General features: G+C 37.1%; 2 protein-coding genes across 4 annotated transcripts in view; one reads left to right on the top strand and one right to left on the bottom strand.

Annotated features, from left to right (window-relative positions):
* Nucleotides 1–23,776, top strand: part of cstf1 (cleavage stimulation factor, 3' pre-RNA, subunit 1) — a 148,246-nt gene that overhangs the window by 28,782 nt on the left and 95,688 nt on the right. The gene's annotated exons all lie outside the window — the stretch shown is intronic.
* Nucleotides 1–23,776, bottom strand: part of LOC117370698 (band 4.1-like protein 1) — an 80,266-nt gene that overhangs the window by 15,876 nt on the left and 40,614 nt on the right. For all 3 annotated transcript variants that reach the window (XM_055221894.1, XM_033966196.2, XM_033966198.2), the window contains exons 2-12: nt 15,031–15,163; nt 14,174–14,341; nt 10,193–10,297; nt 7,064–7,106; nt 6,796–6,871; nt 5,664–5,882; nt 5,188–5,275; nt 4,956–5,108; nt 4,076–4,173; nt 2,750–2,925; nt 2,181–2,410 (exon numbers count right to left, since the gene is read on the bottom strand). In XM_055221894.1, the coding sequence (XP_055077869.1) occupies nt 2,181–2,410; nt 2,750–2,925; nt 4,076–4,173; nt 4,956–5,108; nt 5,188–5,275; nt 5,664–5,882; nt 6,796–6,871; nt 7,064–7,106; nt 10,193–10,297; nt 14,174–14,341; nt 15,031–15,069 (1,395 nt within the window). In that variant the 5' untranslated portion in view covers nt 15,070–15,163. The remainder of the gene's footprint in view (nt 1–2,180; nt 2,411–2,749; nt 2,926–4,075; nt 4,174–4,955; nt 5,109–5,187; nt 5,276–5,663; nt 5,883–6,795; nt 6,872–7,063; nt 7,107–10,192; nt 10,298–14,173; nt 14,342–15,030; nt 15,164–23,776) is intronic.

Below are 23,776 nucleotides of genomic sequence, written 5' to 3'. Positions count from 1 at the left end.
AATTCAGACAGATATTGATGAATAAAAATGGATGCAATACATATGGAAATTGAAATATAAATTAAGTCTGTTACACAAGTAGATAATAAAGAGATCAGACGGTGAAGAGGAGCATACAAGGGGACTCATCAGGTGAAAACGTAAATAATACTTCACAGGTGACTTATAAAAAACAGGATTAAAGGATTATGGTTAAATCGAAGCTATATGACATTTCCAAAAATATAAGAAAATCCTGTAATTCGAATGGAGAGGTGGATGTGGCATTATCTAAAAAAGTTAGCTGTACCTCCTTTTTGTGTCGAGGTGTAGTCTCCTGATCCAACTACAGCAGCATGGGAAGGTTAAAAGTTCAAGAGGTCAAAGGTGAAGCGTGCAGGGACATTAAGGGAAAACAGATGAGGTAAGGCATTGGAGAAATCACTAATCATTTTTCCTATACATGCTAAGTTGTCTTTTTTGTTTAGTGTTTACGGTTTTACAAGGTCAGCCTACAGATAATGAATTGGAATTGATAGTAAATAATTAACAGGTATAATAGTCTACCTCCTGTTTATTGTCAATTGGTGAAAGAGTCTCCTCCTTTTGGTAAGCACAAGCCAGAAGAGAAAAGGATGTTAGCTGCATAGTACGCTGTTACAGTTATGCACAATGAGAAGGTTAAGAGCATAAAAGCGGGGATTTTGAGCAGGGCCCTCTGAGTATATAAGAGAATCACAATGAAACAAGGAGGTAAATCCCCACAACAGGATGAGACTAGGATTCTAGCACATTTCACAGTGGAAACCTGCACTTCTAGCCTTTAAGCTCCCCACGTTGACAAGAAATTGAAAAGTTGATAGCGTAGAAACACACAATTACTCTTAAAGTATAGGTTTAGGTAATAACATAGCTTTCCCGTGGAGGTAGAGAAGAAGTCAGGCCAAAATTCAATGGGACGACTTCTGGATCAAGTGTCTAAATTGAGATGTTTTGGTATCTCGATGGTAAGTCAATTTATCTGCTTTTACTGGGTTGACAAAGAGATCTATTTTTGAAGTAATCATTGTTAAAAATTCTTTCTCTCAACACATAATTAAGTGAAAGGTGTTTCCAACAAGAATAGAACAAGAAATTGCCTTAAAATTTGGTCTGTTAAATTTGTGTGGCTATTTCAAAACTGAAATTTAAGTCTAATTTCACCAAAACAATCTCTAAAAATATTTGCCAAATTGGTCCCTGACTTAATTAGTGGGTTTGCTAGGTGACCAGCTGGGTTTAGTTTTTTTTTTAGCCCTTGATCACATTTTAACATGCAAGTACAGCCCTCTTTTTGATTTGGTTTTACTCAGGATTCAAGATTGTCCATATTTGCTTAAATTAACGTTTTTTGAGAGTGCTGCAACAGTAAAAGTAAAAGTAGTTACATAGAAAAAAATGTACTTTACAAGCACTAGTACTGCTTCCAAAATTGTACTTGTGTAGAAGGAAAACGTACGCAACATTTCAAATCAGTAGTTTATATAAATACTATAAACTAATATTAAATAAATGAACAGTTTAAAGCTGAATTTAGTCGTTTCAAACCACAATCTGCATATTCCCTGAGCTTTGACCAATCACAGCAGGCGACGCAATGTTTTTAGGTGTGTTTGTGGTTTAGAAAAGACACTTTGGGGTTTTGAAAATACAACTGGGACTTGTGTTTTACTCAGTAGATGTAACTAATTACAATTGCATAGTTAGAATTAAAATTACCGGTACATACTTATAATTATACTCACAAGTTAAGTACAGGTTTAAAAATCTACTCGAAAAAGTACAATTACCTCAAAAAATCTACACAATTACAGTAATGTGAGTATTTGTAATTAGCTTCTTAAAATGAACTTAAATGACTTGACAATAATGGACTGTGTGACAGAGGTGTGTGTAATATTTTTATTATGAGCCGATTCTCTTGACACATTCTCTGTGTTTATTGCTTTTCCATAACTAATCACATTACTTTTTATTGAAATCTGAACTGTCAAAAGCCCTTCTGAAGACTGTTGTTGCAGATTAGCCTTGGCTATAAGCACTGTGATACCTGCGGCAGATAATCATGTTAATCTATGTTTATTGTATCTTTCCCTGTCAAATAAACAATAACTAAATGAATATAATGCTTTTTTGCTAGTTTATTCAACTCTTGGCATTACCCTGATGTCTTTCTTCCTGCTGGGCGTCACGTTGCTGTCGTCTCCGCTGTCCCGTTCCAGGTCATGGTCCGGTGTGTGCTCTCGGTCCTCCTCCTCCTGCTCCAGACTGTGCTCCAGCTCAGTCTCCTGCTCGTCCCCTGATGGACTGTGTGGGCGCCTCTGCTCACTGATGCTGCGGTGGGACAGGCTGTCGTGGTTCTCACACATGGACGACATGGGCCGAGAGAACTCTACGGGTGACAAGGAATTAGATATTAGGAAGATAGGATACAGAAATAAACGTGTGAGGTGAAGTATGCGCAACTGAGCCACTCACATGAAGGTTGAGCATGTACTAACTGTAGCCAAATGAAACTAGTGAAAACATAAGTAATATTGGGTGGGATGTATTGGAATTTTGGCTGCACAAAATAAGCATTAGCAAGGACAAATCAGAGAACACCAGGAAGAACGGCTAAACAAATAAGAGCTAAATAAAACTATGAGTACCATGCATTTACTAATAACACATTAAGACAAATAGGCCGACAATGATAATTAAAACCAGGAAGTGTAAAGTCACATCATACCTCCATCCAGGCTGCGAGACAGAAGGAACCTCTTGCTTGTGGAGCGTTCAAAATGTGGAGCAGGCCGGTCTATAAGTGCACTGGCCTGTCTGGTCTGAGCCTGAGTCCTGCCACTGTATCGGAACTTTGAACCCATCACTAAGAAACCTTTAGGGGGAGGCTCTGGTGACACCAACCTGGAACAGAAAAATTTTAAGAAAAGATAAAGGAATTATTTTCATATCACTATAGGTATCACATGCCAATCTATCTATCTAATAATTGTTATAAAAACCTGCTGGGGGCTGGATTAAAACAGGTTTTGTGATTCTATGGCACAAACTTGAACTAACTTGGACTGAGATTGGTCGACTAAATTGTCTTTAAGAGATGAAAGTCCTAGGTGAAGTTTACTTTTATAAATAAATAAATAATGGCATCTGCTTGCTCTTTCTCCTCAGTCCTTCCTGTATTCTGTGACCCTGAAAACCCATCGTTTGTCAGCGCTGGTGAACATGACAAATGGTCTGGCAATAGGTTGTTTTTGTACCTCTAAAATCTGTTTGTGTTTTACTGCAGTTCTCTCTGCCATGGCAGCACCCTCCAGGGATTGTACAGAATAACTATTGTTTTACAAGGTTTTGTACTTGTTTTGTTCAACAATGTTCTTTTTTCAGTCAAAAACAAAAGACAAAGAAAAAAATAAAATAAATGTGTCACCCTTTATTGCTGCAGAGGTCATAGTTTTATAGTTATAATTATTTGGGGGAATTAAGTACAGTGCTACAAAGGAATCCAGCTGTTGAATTTCATATTGGCATGTATGAATGAATATATTTAGAATTTTATGTGCTGCTTTGGTATCTCCTTCAACATCATCTTACTTCAACTTATGTAACAGTATTATTTTGTAATAGCAATGTCAATTAGATATCTTCATCACTACAGACCATAAAATCCATTCCAATCAATAGATTCTATACATAAAAAATAAATAAATAAAATAAATAAATAAATAAATAAATAAATAAATAAATAAATAAATAAATAATAATAATAATAATAATAATAATAATAATAATAATAATAATAATAATAATAATAATAATAATAATAATAATGTGTTATGTTATGTTTTTTGATAGGGAGGCTAGAGGAAACTCACACAGACATAGGGAGTACATGAAAACTCAGCAATATGTTTCTAGTAGGTGACTTTATCAAAAGACAGTATTATGCAGTAATTGGTTCTATACAAGGATGTGACTCTGTAAAGAATGTAACACTATTTAAACAGTTTCTCTCTTTCAAATTCCAAATGCACGCCCGCCACAAACAGATGCTCACCGGAAGAACGTGTGATGTTCGATGCAGACCTTCCACAGCCTCTTGGCAGCTCTGTGGTTCGGCAGTTTAAAACCAATGGTGCTCTCAAACTGTTCGTACTTAAAAGAAACACAAGTTGACAAAGAGTCATTAGCATACAGTAATCTAACAGATGCACCAACAAAATAAACTTTTTTTCATTTATTATTCATTTATACACCCTGCAAACGTGAGAAATAGCTTTGAGCACTGTACCAGCAGATACGAAATGACAGTTTGTTGTACATTCCTGGAGCATACTGTAAGTGTAAAATAAAAATATTTCAAAGTTGACTATTTCTCCCTCTTTCTGTGAGTTTTGTGGCTGACAGTGCAGCTGCGACGGCCCCATTAAAGAGCTCTTTCATGGGTTCATCACAGACTCAGTGTGTGCATGTGCCACAGAGCCACAGCAGGGGGCCGACAGAGGAGCAGAGTGTGGAGCGTATAGAGCACAGAGCGGGGGATAGACTGGTACCAGGCATCACACTAGAACATTAGTGGTATATTGTGGTTGAGAATAGTTTGTAAGAGTTTATGGCAAAAAGTAAAACAGTATCATAGCAACATCCAATAATATTACAAGCCGGTGTGAGAGCTGTTTTTTTAAGCCCTTTATAGTCAATATATTAAGTTATTGGGTAGTTTTAAGAAGTTTTTTGTGTGTTAGTTTGTTTGTTTGTAGAATACTAATAGTAGAAGGTAATAACAGTAGCATTTTGTAATCATTTTTTTTATTTGTGCATTACAAGCTGCATAAACATGTTTCAATATTTACACAGCTGTATAAACTGTGCAAATTACAGTAGGATGCATATATTACCTTACAGTACTATCTAATTCACAAAAGCTGAGTTTGTACCTCTCCTGGGCGAATCTTGATGTAGAAGTTGCTCCTCTTGTACGAGATCTTGAGGATCTTGGGCCAGGCAAAGCGATTGATCCTCAGTCTGTCGCGATATATCAGCAGCCCATTGGCACATACTCCCAACATTATTTCAATCCCTTCTGAATCCTGGAGAGTCATTATTGTCAGAGATAATGAGATCACATAATGCAGTTACCATAATAGAATTGCTTTAGAGAGACAGTACCTTGGCGTGATGAAGGTCTACTCCGTACATAGACAGCTTCTTTGCATTTTCCAAAAAGTTCATCTCAGCCTCTGCCGGAGTCATCCCTCTGTGAGCATGATATCAATCAAGTATATTAGCCAAACTGACAGGCCTTTTCAAATTATGTAGTCTCCACAGGGCCAGTTTTGCTTGGATTTTCAGTTTCCTTCCTTCCGTCCCTAGAAGAAACATGTCTGTATGCTTGCCAATGATCAAGGCCAAATCAAGTGCGCAGTGAAAGCTGTTACTCATACAAGAGAGCCCTATAAATCACACTCTTTGCACATCCGTCATTACAATAAAAGACATTTATCATTATGTCAAGTGTTAATAAAGGAAGGTAGAGTAAGCCAATTATTGTTAGCTTGTCCATTGCACTATGTTTATGCTTTTTACGCTATCTGCTACTGGAGAGACATATGTATCTGTAAGTTAGCTGATTCAAACAAACGTACTTGTAGTTGCGATGGAGCTCCATGACTCTCTCCTCCAGCTCACGGGTCTGATTTGGGGCAAAGCGGAAGTCGCTGACATAGTCTGAACCGTGGTCGTCGTGGTCATAGTCCCCCAGCTCTGCCTGTACGGTGTAGGAGCCCAGCAGGGCGTGAGTGACGAATGAGCAGGGCAGGCGGCCTGACAGCATGTCATCTCTCAGCTGCAGACACAGGTAGTACCTATCACACACACACAAAGCACAGAGCTGGCACTCAGACAAGCACGCACCAACACGCTCTGCTAATGCACAACAGGAACAAACATCTTTCTGCTTATCCAGGATAACCACACATATTTGAACTGCTTTAGCAGGGAAATAACAAATCATATTAAATACACAAATATGTGCACGTTAACTGCAGTCTTTGGACCATCATGGTTTTAACTTAAACTCAATGTCAGTACAACATTGTTTTAGGTAGAGAAAATAAAGTAAAAAGTACAGTTTAACAATATATTGTTTATGTAAAAAGATATCAAGTAAAGATATCAGGGCAAAAAAAAAAAAAAATACTCAAGTTAAAGTAAAAGTATCATATAAAAAACTAAAAGTATTAAAATATCTCTTTAAAAATGTTAAAAAGTAAAAGTATTTCACACAGATTTTGACTCTTCTATGAGAATTATAAGGCTTCAAATTTATTGATTTTGATAAACATTTGTGCTGAATTTTGTTCAATAAAAACACTTAAATCGATCATTTTTCCCTAGCTCTTTTTATTACTATATTTTTATTAGCTCAAACTTCAAATGTGTTAAAAATACACACCTCACACTTTTCAGCTGGTCTCAGACAGTAATAAAAATACTTTTACTTGTCAGTCCATTTAAAAAATGTAGTGGAGTAGAAAGGACAGATACTGCTCTCAAATGAGTGAAGTAAAAGTCTCAAATGTAGTGAATTTTAAATGTACTTAAGTACAAATACCTAAAATCTGTGCTTAAGTACAGTACTTTACTACTTTTACTTTGTTACATTCCACCACTGCATTTCAGGCACATTACTTTACACGTATTACACGTGCATTTAAGTTTAGTGGGTAGCAACATGACTAAACTGCTGATACAGTATGTTTGATGAAGTATAAAGACCTTGTGATGTCTTCAGTGAGCTGCGAGGGGTCCGGAGGGTAGAACTTGACAGCAAAGGCAAAGAGCCAAGGAGAGTCTGTGAAAAGTCATCATAAAAATTACATCTCCCTGCTGATCTTAGACTGTCATAGTGGAAGCAATTAGTGATAAAAATGTAATTATGAATCATGATGGAAGTGTGGCTGACAAAATATGTGCCAACAAATCTAAACCCCACTAATGATAATGAAAACATTTATCAAACCAGCTACTTGGAAGAGAAACTCACTGCGCATCTGCTTCTTGATCTCCTTGGAGGGGTCCAACCAGTTCTGAAAAACAGAAGGCACAAATCACAGAGGGCAGTGAGAAACACCCCAGCGTCTCATTGGACTCTAATGGGCATCAGCGTTCCTAATGAAACTGTTCCATATGGTAAAATAAGAGAAACTCTCCCACCTGCTGAGCCACTCAACATACACACAGAACATTTCACTTAGGCATCTGTTTGAGCACAGTGCTGCAGAGTTACTACTGATACTGTGTCTACACCCCTGAAATCCTGTGTGCCGCCCATTGGGTTTATTCACAGACAACATGTTTTGGGGTTTCATTATTGTATTAGTATTAGCATAGTTTGCCTGTGGGGTTTTGTGTTGTTTTCTAATCATTAGGTGCCATGTGTTTGTTAAAATATGTATTAAAACAAACAACAATAACACCAGATGTTTGTGTTTTTACTCCGTGTAGTTTAATTAGATCACTCATAAATATCAAGCAAGCTATATTATTAAAAGTAAAGCTGATCAGTCATATATGTAGGATTCAAACCAGTTAATATTTTAAAATGAAGCTGCTTATTGTGCAGCAAGCGATCTGATCTAAGAAGTGAACACATGTGCTCATTCTGTGATAGTCTTCATGTAGTTACATCAGGGGATCATCAAAGCCTTGTCCTGAAGCAGTCTGGGCTCCTGTGGCATGTCAACACAGTCTTCACACTCATACAATAATACGCTAATATAAAAATACACTTGTGCACAAACAGAGCTGCATAGTAGTGTATAAGTCTCTCCATGGCCTAGCACCAAAGTACAGTAGTGCCACATGAACCATCTCACACAAGGGACCTGCCTCCTGCTGGTGCCCAGAGTCAGGATTAAACACGGGGAATCAGCGTCTTCCTGAAGATGTGAGACAGGCCTCTACTACTACAATGTTTAAATCCAGGCTCCAAACGGTTCTATTTAGCTGTGCGTATCACGGAAAGGGTTTATTCTGCACTTTTCTCTTATTTTTTTATGATTATGATTATAATTATTTATGTTTTGGTTTGTTTGCATTGTGATTTTAATGTGTTTCTTATTGTGTAAAGCACTTTAAATTACTTTGTGCACAAATTGTACTACACTAGAACATAATTTAGACTTAGACTTTGACATGCATACACTACTACTACTACACAGATAATCTACCACACTACTACACTAACAAATTAATGCAGTTATACACCAATACACTAATATAATAACACACTAATCAACTACTACACCATTACTATGCTACTACACAAGATCACTAGCACACATTACATAGACTTAAATATGAACGCACTACTACTACTACTACTAATACTACTACCACTACCACTACTACTACTACTATATGAATACACTAATACACAGCTAGACTACTACACTTAAAGAATAATAAACAATACTACACAACTATGCTACTATAATACTCTGACATACTAAAACACTTCTACACTACTACACTAATATGCTAATATACTAACACACTAACACTACTGCACTACTAATACACAAACACACAAATACACTAACACACGAACTGTAGCACTATTTAATCAGACTTTTAAGACTCTAATGAGGTGAAAGTGCTTATTGGCCTCTGAAATCTAGCTTGTATCAGATAACTTTTATTGCTGTAAAAAGTATATATAATAAGCACATTCCTTTTATTACTTTGTCTCTTTACCACATTATGAAGCCATCACACTCACAGACGGCCCTCCCTTATTTCCCATATCCGTGACTGTATGTGTGAGCAGAGACAGAGAAAGGGCATCTGAAGTGACATTTGAAATCCCTGTTTGGTGATATCCCAAGGCAGCAGGCTTCAGCTCCTCCGTGATAAGCATGGTTGTGATCCTCTGTCACACTGATCAAAGCAAGACTGTCAACCATGCAAACTCTTTTATGTCAAGCTAGCCTGTTTAGCACCGGGACATTAGGCAGTTTACCCACAGGGGGCAGCACATTCTGACATTAAACATGTTATGAGCATGTTTTAGAGGTTCTGTAGCCTGTTGCCTGACATGTCCTTGGGTTTAGTTCTGTAATGATCAAAGTTGAACTAATTTATGCTACTTTGTTGTTTCAGTTTGAGTAAATACATATATATATATATATATATATATATATATATATATATATATATATATATATATATATATATATATATATATATATATATATATACATATATATATATATATATATATATATATACATATATATATATATATATATATATATATATATATATATATTGTAAATTTAGAACTAGGGCAAACAGCAAATGATAGATGATCCAACCCTCATTCAAGTGGTGCATACAAAATTCACTCTAAACGATTAAAAATATATATTGTTTTGAATATTCCAAAGATAAATAACATTTTCTTCTTTCAAATGGCAAACACGTTCAGTAACTGGCTGTCAGAATAAACACAAATCTATTTAAGAGTGATGGATGATGTTGCCAACCATAGCCAGCAAATCAATTAATAATAATAATAATAATAATAATAATAATAATAATAATAATAATAATAATAATAATAATAATAATAATAATAATAATAATAATAATAATAATAATAATAATAATAATAATAATAATAATAATAATAATAATAATAGGATTTCCCTGCAAACCACAAATTCTCATGTTCAGTTCCAGTTAAAGGGCCTGTACCTGATTTCAAACCATGAGTCAGGAACATGTTTTAGTTTGAGCTTTTTGTTCCACCCACTTAGTCATTTCTAACAACCGTCTGGGATAGTCTCATGCAGTTACTTCGTTATAGTTCTCCAATCGCCAACTACTATGTCCTCGATATTTTTTGTTACTCTTGAAAATGCACCATGACAGAGAAGAGAAGAAGTCTCTGAGATAGTGTCACGCAGTTGGTTTCACATGATTCTTAGTAAAAATGCCTGATTGGAGTAAAATAGGTGACCTTGTCCCTGTATATGTTAGTTATTACCAGAGAAAAAAGTACAGTATAATTTTTAGCAGTTTTACCATAAATTGCACGATATAAAGATCTTGACAAGAATAAATTAAAATCAGGTACAGGCCCTTTCACCACGCATAACCCTGAACTGACCTTCTGTGTGTCGCCGTCAGCAAAGGTCAAGCCGAAGTAGTCCTTTTCCAGAAGGTTCAGGTGCTCACAAACCAGGTCCACCAGCGCCTGGCCTTTGGAGTGTTTCTGCCAAAAAGCACAGACATGTCTTCTTAAACGCTATTATCCGACTCAATAGTTGCTATAATGTGCATTCTGTTCTACATTACAGTCCATTAGACAACTGTTAATAGCTTGTATATTGTTCAGTTGGAAATGGGTCCATGTAGAATTTGATTTTTTGGCCATTATTTCTCCATTTATTGCACATTTAGGTGATTTGTGATTTCACTGCTATAAGGAAAGTGAGGAAACCTATATTTGAAGATTTTTGCAAGCTCTGTAAATACAATTGTAAATACATTGATTCTAATTATGTTTTTTTTGGGTGACAAATATCTATGTATTATTGCTTACTGAGAAAAAATAAATAAAATGGAGAACCAACTGTAACAACTTAACAAGAGACACATATGGTGCTTGACTCTGAGCTGACAGCAGAGATGAAGCAAGTGGTTACCAAGGAAACAGAAGCACTATTATCCCCAGCATGTCTTGTTATTTCTTATGTAAGACTTGGATGAAATGTTTTCTTTGATGCATAAGGACTTAAATTACAATGCCAAACATATAGCAACTAAAATGTTTTCTAAGCAGCTGAGTATAGGTAAAAGTATAGGTAAAACAATATTGTCTTTCCAACAAATACGTGATGATAGGCTATAGCCGCAGTCTGGTCCGTAAATGCAATTTGTAGCACGTAAACAAAGCACCTGAAATGGGTCAAAGTACAAAACATAATTTTCTTATCAACCACTCTGCACCTGTACATTGTAAATGAGGTCAGCAGTGGCACGGGCTGTATAACGATGGAAATATATACGACGTGAGCAGGTCGATCCGTGAGTTAGGAACTAGCAGGAGGATTAGCTTGTTGCTGGGTTTCAGATGACATTTTTTTTATTAGTATTATTATTATTTTATTTTATTCAGTCATTACATTCAAAATCAAACATTATTCAACTTGTATAAGGCTGTACATTTCTATCATGACCGAAAGGGGCTTAGGCTGAAGTCAAAAAATACTTATAATGCCTGACCCATTTTAATAATAACAACAAAGGAATTCCAAGACAATCAGCATCAGTTCTACAACAAATTACTCAATATGAAAACAAAAGAAAAACTACAAACCACGAGAGTTCACATGAATCATTCCTGAGTCCTGTAATTTTCAGGTTTCAGTAATGTTTTATACCTCTTTTTAAATGTTTCTATTGTGTAGGAGCTTTTTAACTTATCATCAAGGCTATTCCATACACTAATCCCGTACACTAACAAAAATACAGTGACGTTTTTTACTGGTTCTAGTCTTATTTATTTGTATTTTTTTTTAATATACCTGTTCGTCTAAGATGATATTGACTCTTTCTCTGTTCAAATAACGTATGTAAACAATATGATAGGTCACAACATATGTTAGGCCAATAATATTTAATACAGACGGGAGGCAGAATAAATATTGTTAAAATGTTGTAATATAGTGAGTTCTTGGGTCTCATCAATAATAGAAATGATCAGGTTCAACATTTATGAATTCGCTCTTTAAGTATTCCTTATGAATAACATGTAATTAATAGGGAAGTCTTTCTCTTGCCCCTGATCTATCTGGTTGTACTACATCATCACATTGTAGAATCTAAAAAAAAATCTATAAAGTTGTGAAAAGTATTGAAAATTACAAACTAATTAATGCAAAAACTAGGATCAAAACTAGATACTAGAAACTAGAAGTATCAATACTAAAAACAGAAATGAACCTTTCCAGAATAGGTTTAGAATGATCTTGAGGTGTATCAGAAAAAGTATAGATAAGTATATAAGACCACGTAGATAAGTATACGCAAATGGACCACTATGGAACCTACTTATACGATGGAATTACACAGATATAAGACTGCATGGTAATATAAAAGAAAATACTGATATGATTTAATGTTGAAAATGTCATTCTATAAATGTCTTAATTCAGGAAAAACCAGAGCAGCTGAAGACTCTACAACCAGGCATAGAAAGATCATGCAAACCCCAGTGCAAATACTAAAAGTTGCGACACAGCTACCACATATTTGAAACCTCAGTTATTAGCAGTGTTTGGTGTCAGTTCTGAAAAAATGTCGACTTGAAGTACTGTGTGGTAATGACAGTCAGGGGGTGTGACTTGTGCCTGTCAGATCTGAGTGCAGCTTTTGTGGTATGGAAAGTCCTGGGGGTATTTTGTGTTCAATTTTCTTCAAGAGGTGTTGGTGCGTATGAAGCATTCCACACTCCAAAAGCATGCCTCTGACGTGTGCCAAAAGGTCTGTGAAAAGAAGAGAGAGGGAAAAAAAAACACGACCTGTCTATTTTCTTGTTAGGTGCACCTGGTCTGCACTAATAACTGACTTCAATGTTAGAGAGTAGTGGTTTACAGTGAAAAGGCAGTGGCTTTTGAATTGAATGTCAAAAAAGAATGTTATTAGCAAAACCCACACGGCAAAATGTCCATAAGCTGCTCGGTAATTACTGGAAAAGACTCAATGATGTCAGAATACTTTAAATGAACACTAATTTTCGTATTTCGCATCGTAAATGTTCATTTCACACTAACTACGCTAACTGAAAATTCTAGGATACGTGACGACCTCATATCGAAAGGATTACAACGCTATAATTTCCCATATTATTAAAACTAATTGTGCATTGTTGTGCGTGCGACAGGTGCAGGATTTAACTGTAGTTTTTAGATTTTAAGATGTCAATGTTCTTTTTGGGAGTTATGAGGATGGATAAGAATCAGAAATGAGAACAAAGATCAGAAAGAAGCGTCTAAAAGAGCAATTGCGTTCTGAAGTTAGACTGGACCGGATTGAGCAGTTATATGTGATCTATACAATAGTGTTTGGAAATTGTCTCACTTCTCCACAAATACCACATCATCTTCTTCTCACATTTCCCTATAATGGCTTTGTATTGAATTTAAACTCAGTCTTACCTACTGTCTGACCAAAGGGGGAAATCTGTGCATTTCTACTTCTCTGCTCTGTCAAGTTGCAATAGTCAATACCAGCTTAATGCAGCACTTCTGTAGAGAGCACGGAGAAGTCCACTCAGCCTTAGCAAACTCACTTTTTAAAAACTTACTATAGCCCAAGAGCCTCAAATGTTCTTATATACTGAAGTGTAAAGTAAAATTTACACAAAATCACCATAGTTACTAAGTTGATCACAAACCATCCTCACAGATGAACTTTATTTTAAGGTGATGACATTCTGCTCGTACAGCCTCCAGTTAGTGCTGTGAATTTTTTCCAGTTGAGCAGAGGCGGACCACAGAACAAGAGCCCTCGCGCTGGGTTGTGGGAACAAACACAAGTCTTGGTTATCTATACTCCTGACAATATACAGTCGGTTTGGTAAAATATTTGAGATTTTGTACTTTGTGTGCTAGCAAATAGATGTGTTATATGTAGATGTGATAGAAATTGCTCACTTCAGCGCACAACTTAAGCCCAGATTCATACTATTTGCTATTTGGAAATTTTAAAGGTGTATTTATGTATTTATGTCTATCGTTTATCAATTCCAAATATTATGTTTATTTGATCGTTTAATGACATTGTATTTATAAATTTTTTATTGTTTAAAGCAACATTATAGAGGTCTTAGGTCTGTGTGGAGCTCAGTTTTACAGAGACAGAGGAACAACACATATATCTGATCTGTTTTGGAGACTTTGAAGGGCCTAAGGCTGTTTTACTATGTGGTGCTTTGGTGAGCGCACTGCATGACGCTGGCTCTCTGTATTCTCTCTAACGCTGCCCATAGCAGAGAGCTACAACAAAGAGAATTACTAACAGATTATTACCATCTCTGAGGTCAAAGCGTGTCAAAACCGGTGTTAAAGCCAGTTGTTCTCCATACCTCTATTTCTGATTCAAACTCTGTGGAGTCCAGTAGTGTCACTTTGAACGGGGCCATTTTGATGCGTTTGGAGCCTTTCTGTGGAGACTTGAGGTTCTTGTTGGGGGAAGTCTTCTCTGACATGTTTTCTGTTTCTTTATGATCATCCACATGTTTAGAGTTCTGCTCCTGAAGAATAAAAAGAGGTTGTGAAAACATCTCACCGTTTTAAGTAACTAAGTAGATGAAAGCAGAGGTAGGTAGTACTCAGTTACATGTACTTTATAGTTACATTTACTTGAGTAACTTGAGAAAGAAATTGTACTTTTCAGCATTCTTTTAGTCTTACTTGAGTAATATTTTTTGTTAAAGTGACAGTATTCTTATTTGAGTAAAGGTTTTGGTGATCCTCCCCACTGTGAGTAAGTGACAACATGTGACAAAAGTTATACTGGTATGAGGGCTTATTTCATCACTCTTTCAAATAGGGTTCAGTTTTTCTTTCTTTTTTCTTTTTTTTTTGTACCAATATTTGCTATCATTTATAGTTTTGTCCTTCAAATTATAGTAACTTTTAATTATTGAAAAAATCTGATGTTAACCTATGCATCCAGACAGTTACTCTTACTTAACTAGTTTTCCAAATACCTTTTATTTTTTATTTATTTTTTTATTCTTACTTCAGTGATTTCTTCGACCACTACTTTGTACTTCTACTTGAGTAACAGTATTTTGAAATTCCAGTACTCTTACTTTGGTACTATTTTTGGCTATTCTACCCATACCTCTGGATAAACGCAAGTAGTCTAAAAGAACAGATGTTTAAGAAGTTTGTAACTGATGTGTGGAATTCAATATTTATTTTACATTTGACTGACCTGCTTTGCCATGTTGCCGTCAGAAGTGGAGTCGTGCATGCCTGCTGCTGCCCCCTGCTGGTGGGGACCTCCTAGATCCCGTACTCGTCACGTTTGTGTGTGGCTTCTGCACTTACTTCAGAAATGTAACAATCTGGAACAGAAAAAAAAGAACAGACATTTGAGCTGCATGTTCATCCTCTGTCATACGATGCAAACATGACTGGCTATAAATCAAATTAAAAGACATTTTCCTGCTAAGGTAGTCCTGACTAAGCCCAGCTCAGGATCTGGGAATGGGTCCCCCACTTCTCCACGTGTCCCAGTGGCTTTGTCAATTGAAGAAAATTTCCAATAAAGTGTACCTTATGTCTTACTATAAAAATACAGCACTGAGACAGGTGATAATCTGTATAATTAAGTTGCTCTTTTGTGGCTATTATAAAAGAAAAACTGATATAATTTAACCACTGCTCAGAGTGAATTTTTGTTGAGCAAAAGTGTTAAACCAAGAACGAACAAAAGAGCTGTCATTTGTTAAGACTAAAATGAATACCGTAACAGAAGAGGGAGTGCAGCGAGAGACCTTCAAAAAATCTATGACATTGAGGGCTGGCTCAATAAAGCATACACAGTAACATCAATTCAACTACTTTTACCATTAACTTGAAAGAACTGAAAGAACTGAAAGAACTTGAAAGAAGTATATTCACAAGTTTGTATGGTGTATATGCCATTACTTTCATTGTCTACTGGCTACAAGTAGGGCCACACAGTTTGGGAAAACATGCACAACGTAAGCTACTGCAGGAGCAATAATATTTGAGGGAAGACTGGAATATGAACTGATAAATTAATGCAAGAACCCCATAAATAGCTGAACATATTTCTTCAGATGTCTGTCTTCCAGGTATGATCCGTAGTAAAAGAAAAATAATATTCTGTCAAAAAGCTTTTAGATTGAAGAGGTTTTGCCACTCATCCAAGCCACTTCTTCACTTCTGGTCAGATTACACTGCCTTATATCTGTCTGAAGGGAGGAGCTAATTACAATGAAACTGAAAAGGAATCTATCTGCATAAAATTTTGTTTGCTGGCTAGGATTAATGAACTACACCACTATTGAACTTTACTACAAGTGTAAACTGTGCCTGAGTCATATTTTGCATGATCGTTCAGGTCCTTAATGGGTGCTACAAACATGAATGATGCTTTATAAATACATTTGCTTTGCCTACTAATATAACAAAAAATGTCTGTTTCCAGCGGACATTATTATCTAAATAACTGCAGCCTTGATTTGATAATTGCACAGATTAAAATGTGATTTTGATTTGCCATATATTGCGCTAGCTACAATTTCATGTCCCTGAAGAACACAGAGAAACATCATTTGAAAAGTACTAAGTCGGTGTCGGTGTCGTTGCACCTCTCTAGCACAGTCTGCATTGACCACTATGGAAATCAGAACCACTTGAGCTGCAACCTCCCACAATATTGAAACTCATGACCCTGGAACATGTAAGAGCGTGAACCATGGTAAAGGAAAAACCAGGCGAATAATCCAGTACACATCCTCTGTGGTAATCTGCTCAGCCCAGCATAAAAGCAGGCCATTATGGAGCTCTCCTGACACCTCCTTGTTTATAAGGCTCTGTGTTTGACCCTGGAGGTCTTCTGCACTCACCCTCAGCAAAGCACAGCCCCATAATGCACTTGGGAGCCATGGGTGATCATGACGGATGAGTACAGCAATGAGGCACAGGGAGCATGGTTCAGTGGAAGAAACAGCACATATTTACACCCAAAACAAGTTTAAAGTTTTGTTTGTGCCAGTCCTATAAATGTAAGACTATGGTTGCACTAAGGAGATGATTACCTGTTAAAGTAATGAGTGAAAACTAACATGGACATCACTACACATTGGAAGGAAATTAATAGAAATGAGGTGACAGCACAGCAAGAAAAAACCCAGAGGACAGTGAGCTAAAGTCTCTCCATGACTGAACAAATTAAAAACCATGATATAATAAATGGGTGTGGAGTGATTGCAAATTACTCTCACTAATCCACAACCAGATCACACTTTTTCACTTTTTCCCCACTATAGTCCTGCAGACATGGAATATTACAAGCAAAACAACAAAATCTGCATAAAAACAAGTGGGTGACAGACCCTCTACCAGAAAAAAATGTTACTTGCACCTTTCATTTTACATCTCTCATTGAGGCCTGAATAGGTTTTAGCGTCAATTTAAGCAGTCTTTGTCTTTGTCCATGTAAAAAGAAAGAAAAGCATCCATGTTCAAATACAACATGTAAAGTGACAAACAAGAAGGTAATAGCACTTTGCCATTCAGTACAAATGAGTCACTTCCTTCCATTGCAATTATAAATGCGGCATTCAGGAAGCACAGAGGCTCAAAAAAGTCTTTTTGCTTGTTATCCAGGGACCTGCCTCTAAGGGAAAAAGACAACTTGCTGCAATACAAATGACTAGACTTCACTATTTTATAACCCAATTCATTTCTACATTTCTCAGTTTACACAAAAAAGAAAAGACTTAAGTTAACTTTGACACACAGGGCAAAATAAACGCAGTTACATAACATAAATACTTCTTCCCCTGTTCACCTGAGTCAGAATCTTCAGTAAATAATGAGCACACCCATAGGCGCGTTACAGGTGCACACCCCTTCAGGCCTGCTCTGGTCCAGTACAATCTGACATCTCCCCTATGAGTCAATGACATACCACACCTGTCTGCTACAGTTTATGGTCCAATGTCACAAAATACCACAACTACAGCAAATGGACAGCATTTAGTTTCCACCAAAAACTACATATCTTCATGCAAAAATAACTATTTATGTAAAAAGTAAAAGTTCTATGAAACATGTATTTAAATAAAGACATCATGAGTTTAATCTGTCTTTTTACATATGTGTATACCCAAAAAATACCAAATCTTCAGCTAAATCACTCACTCACTAAGCTTGTAATGCTTAGTCGATCAAACTTTGGTCGACTAAGACACCATGAACTGATCAATCGATTAAACGACTAAACCCTAAATTTCTACTGCATTATATTTTGCAATAGCACCAATTAAATCTACAGATAAATAAGTGCTCTGTAGTATAGTTTACCTCCAGGACCTGTGCTTCTCTAGGATCACAGCTGACCCTTCTCACCCTGGAGACTTCTTCCCCTTCTCCCCTTCTTCACCTTTGCCATTGGACTCATGAACATTTTATATCACCTGGCACTTTATTAACTCATGTCAGCAGCACTCTGTCTATTTGCACTGCTGTTCTGTCCATATTGTATGCACTTTGTATTTCAGTCTATTTTATGCATGCCTATACCCTGCATTTTTAATATTTAATTTAGTGATATTATTCTTGCTTTATGTTGCAACATATTGTCTATTTGTGCATTTTGTTCACCAGCAATGACAACAAAAACTGCTCTGATTTTGTGTTGTAGAAGCTGGAGAAAAAATATGCACTGATCAGATAAAGTCACATTTTCAGATATTGCAGTGATTACAAATAAACCTCAGTCTTTCCCAGCCAGGGTTTGGAAAATAAGGCATTAGAGTCTTACAAATTCTCTGTAAGGGCCATATCCATGCCCCATATGGCCCCAACCCGAATAAATTAGACCAGAGCACCTTGCAAACTTGGAATACACAACACATGCAAGTTTAGCCTCACAGTCCATCTTTGATATGTCCTGTAATAATTCATCACTTGGCCGTTTATTGTACCCTCAAAGGTTTATGGAACACACCATTCCCCTGCCACAGTGCGTCTTCATTCCATTCACATCAGTGCTATGCTTTAATCTATGAAAGACCAGAATGTGAGCATGGCATCTCTGTGGAAGAGTACCGGCCCTGCTCGAGGATGCAGTTTCCATGGTAACCAGATGGATTTTTCCCTCTCTCTCTCTCTCCCTTTACAAGCTTGGTTTCAGCTCAAAGAGGGGGACCGAGCAGCATAATAAGGAGGTAAGGCGACCGGCCAAAAGATGAAGTGGAATAAAGACACATCAAGGACAGGAAGTAACACAGAGAAGGAAATGGTAGATAAGGTGAAAAAGGTTAACAATTTGTGAAGGGGAAACAGGAAAGGTAATTATAATGTAATAGGGCTACTCTTTCAGCTGCAATTATAACTACTATGGACAGGAAGCAGTGAGGCTCAAAGACACTGGATTTTTTTTTTTACCTGTTATGAATAACTTTTTAAAATGTGATAATATTGTCTTTGTGGTCTATCATATCACCATCTATCATCTAAATAGTGTTCTCAACTGGTGCTTTCACTGCTCCAATGCTTTAAAACACCAGATTAGTTCATATATTTATCAGCAATAAATAACGCTTTCCATTCAGATGGTATTCAATACACACAAAATTGCCTCACTGGCTCTTATTTTGTGGGAAATTCCAAACAAAGAAAGATCTTGTTTCAGGTAAAGAAGATGCATTGAAATTGTGTCTGTTATATAGTTATAATCTGCAATATTGATCTAAAACAACTTTGCTGACTCACAACGGGCTCCTAATACCTCATTGGTATTGGCCGATTCCTGCCTGCCTCTTTACGGTTCGTCATCATAAACATAAACATCACAACCAAAGGTGCTGCACGCTGTTTGCAGATCACATTAGCAAGCAGTGTTTTTTTTTTTCATTTGTGCCAAAATGACTACATGATGCAGCCAAATCCTGCATGTACGTATCACCGATTAAACTGGAAAACAATTATAAGGTCTAAAAAGCAATTTAGAAAAATACGACTCCTTTAATGGACATCGTATTTGTTTATTTGTTTGAATGCATGCTAGTGTGCTTTTTGTTTAAGCTGCAACTTGTCTATGGCCTAATATACTATCACTCAAGCCAGCCCGCACTCTGCCTTAATCACATTTCTCCATTTCTAAGCCCTGACAGCATACACCATTAATTATAGACCTAGAGTGGGAATATATGTCACAACGCACTGTTCTGCGGTGCAAGAGCCTGAGCTACAATCTGCTGTTGTTCTGCGTCATTTCTTACATATTGTTTTTAATCCCTTGACTCTGCTCCAACGTGGTGGATCAAGCGAATACACCAGATACAGCTATTCAACTCTCAAGAGGCTCTCTAGAGAATGTTCCGCGCCTTTCATTTTTTCACTGGATGGTTTTATGTGTTGTAGAAATATTTTCAGAGATACAGAAATGCACATGTAACAACTAAACAGGTCAAGGAAAACAGGTCAGGAGACAGAAGAGAGGAAAAAGAATAGTTTGTACATGGAATACACTGTGCAACCTGTTGTCAGCCTGTGTGTTTAGGCTTGATTTTTAACACAAGTACCACTAGAGTACTAACAGATAACAGGATTATACTAGGTCTGAACCATGACTAAAGCACTTTTGAACGAGGACTAACAAACAGGGAAAAAACATAAATTACATCATGCATGTTATTTAAAAAAAGAAAAGACAGAAGCACTACAGAGGACATCAAAATGTTTCAGAATCAATAAGAACTTGTTTGAGCATTTTATTTTCATTTTAGTCACGGTCGGATATGAAAATGACACTCAGCATTATCATAACCAGTTCCTTCAGTTGAAATGCATGGTCTTATTCTCCACAGTGTCTTAAAGGTAACATTTCTCCAGAATGGTCGGCCACGTGCTTGTCGTGCTTGTCTTGAGATGTTATTCCTTTGCTTTAAATGTTCCACAGTATAGCTTTAAACTTGTCTTATTTTTTGCTGATGCCACGTCATGTCAGATCCTGCTTAATATAAGAATGTATGTTTTTTCAAATAACTTCCACACAAATAAATGCAAAAAAGATACCGCAGAACATTCCAATTAGAACAATCACATCTCCATGGCAACAACTATGTAGAAAAGTTACATAGAGCATCTTTAAGTGCTACTATGATCTAATAAAAGGCACTTACTCACTATATGCTTTCTATTACTATGTTTTGGACGAGTTACATTTCAGTTCATAATGTTACTTGTCTTGACAGAATAAGTTATGAAACCCAACCCCCGCAGGCTCTGTCAAGGCCAGGTGCCGGTTCCTGGAGAGCGTTCAAATCTGCACAGCCCCAGTGCCGCATGCCACGGAGGCTTCATGTATTCAGTCAGTCATGAAGAGGACCTCAGCTCAAGGATAAGCTCTCACTCATCAGGAGCACCCGTAAGCCCCGACCTGTCACCCACTCTGCACACTGACTGACACTGTCAACACATGTGTCGACACAAAACCAAGTGCTACCAGATTTAGTTTGGGGAAAAAAAGTATGCAGTCCAAACATCTTGTCTAAACTGGGGAGTGTTTCTTCTGTGAGACTCAAGCAAGAGACAAGGACAAATGAGGAGTGACATAAAAGCCTGCAGACACACATTCCACTGATGTGTGGAAGCATTCTGCTACATGGGTCATACTGACAACAAGGACATATGTTATCAAATGTGGTGTATGCTCATTACAGGCATATTCTGACAGTGTACATGGAGTCAGATCATTCAAAGAGACAAACTATAGACATTTTTTATTGAATGATGACTCCTTTAACCCTACTGTGGTGCATGCTGTCATCGCCGATAGAGCGTGGTTGCGAACTTTCCATTACCGTAACTCCGCAACCGATTGCGCTATCATGTAAATTCAAACGGCATCTCAAAGCAGAGGCATGGAGCTCTTTAAATATGTTACTGTCATTACGTTAATCTGCTTGTGTTGTCCCTCAAACATGACCAATCAGAGCACAGGTGCCGCGGGGATTTTCCCAGTCAGTTATTTGATATGTAAACCGTATATAAATAGAGGTAGTTGTTTGAAGAAATGCAGTACATTCTGATACTTTCTTTAATAAAAGTCTAGGCAAGCTATACTGTTCTATAATGTGCTCATGTATTTTCTTTCATAAACATGAATAACAATAAAAAGCTTGGAAGCAATCACAATATCTGTTTTCATCTTAGGAAATTGTGGTCACATGGTAAATGGTCACATCTTTATACAGCGCATTTCCACCTTGAAGGCACTCAAAACGCTTTACATCAAGGAACCGCTTACCCATTCACACATCAATGTTCGCAGACACTGGGGTCAAGGTGTGTTAAGTGTCTTCCACAAAGAAACAACGACAGCATCTGCCTTCAGAAGCTGGAATAGCACCGCCAACCTGTGGGTCAGTCGATGTGCTTCTCTGCCAATGATGTTTACCTCAAGAGTGGGATTTGAACCACCAACCCCTGGATCAGTGGACAGATGCTCAACCAACTGAGCTGCTGTCACACAAATTATCATCCTTCTTTAATGTTTATTTACTGTTTACATTAAAACTAAACTAAAACTGTGAAAAGTTCTGTTATTTATGGAAAGTGTCAACACAACACTCAAGAGGATTTAAGGATGGATGTCACACATGGACGTTTTCAGATTTTTTCATTTTGCAGTTTAGTATTGATATCCACTCATCCCTATTGCGAAAGAGAAACCCCTTATGCTACATTTATTTTGGAAGACGGTTAAATTAATCCATGAGGACATCCACACACAGAGTAAGAACCGAATTTAACTCAAGCCAGCAGCGTAAATCACACCTCCAAACCTGATCTTGTCACTGTGAATCTGATGAAAAATGCCCCATCACATTTAAATCAGCGTGCATCCCGGACCAGGGACACAGTGACGGATCTGTCCCGAGGAGGCAGCCAGATGACACGCACTAAGGGGGACTGCTAATGCTACGCTTGAGCCTGACTATTATTACTCCACAGTTATGCCAGGATAGATGCACTCAGGCAGTAAAGCTAACCACAGCAGCAGTTCGGGAGCATGCTAACGGCAGTTTAGAGCGAAATGAGGACAAGGGTGTGGGAGCATAAAAAGGTGTGACCGTGGAGCCCAAGGGTTGACATGCACAAGTCAAGACGGAGCGTGTTATAGCTTCAAATAACCCAGTCATGTTATATTACTCAATAATACATAACTTTAAATGACTGTTAACAGAGCCATCTTTGTCTGATGGAGTTTATATTATTATTATACAAAGAAAGAAATATATACTCTTATAGGTAGAGGAGAAGGGATATGCCTTTCCCAGCAGCAGTGAGGCTAAAAAATAAATTCCCATCTACTAATCACTACTAAAACTCATGAACTGTATAAAGAAGTGGGCTAAGTGAGTGTGACATTACCCATAGCGTTCGACTCAGGCTAAATGAAGCTAATCAAAGTTAGCAGTTATAGGGGTCAATTTGGAGCCAAGTTCCATATTTGGAATCCCGAATGCGGATATCATAGCAACCAAAGAGCCAATCTGGAGCCAGGCTGTTAAAGGTAACGCCCCTTTCTGCTCACACCACTGGTTTAGCAGGGAGCGCACGCTTAGCAACTCTGTGAATCAAACCTGTTGCTAGCAGAAGTGACCTTGGGGAAAGAAGGCACCTTATTTGTCGGTTTTTAATGTTCATATCTTGATTTACGGATAAAATACCAGAAGAGAGGGGTGACAGTTTTGCCACAGAAAGTGATTTGGAGCAGAGACGCTTGATATGGAAGCGTACTCATACTCACTTCCTATAAGACGTCCATTTATATATAACATCTATGCTATAACTATTATCAAAACACTCACACACTCATTACTCATTATTATCAGTACTGAAGAAATGAAATGGTTAGTTTTTAGGATGGTGTTGATCTTTTTCAGAAATATACTAGGTCACCACACATT

This window comes from Periophthalmus magnuspinnatus, chromosome 5 (genome assembly GCF_009829125.3).
Source record: "Periophthalmus magnuspinnatus isolate fPerMag1 chromosome 5, fPerMag1.2.pri, whole genome shotgun sequence".
Classification (NCBI taxonomy): domain Eukaryota; kingdom Metazoa; phylum Chordata; class Actinopteri; order Gobiiformes; family Gobiidae; genus Periophthalmus; species Periophthalmus magnuspinnatus.
This window is presented reverse-complemented; position numbering and strand designations above follow the sequence as displayed.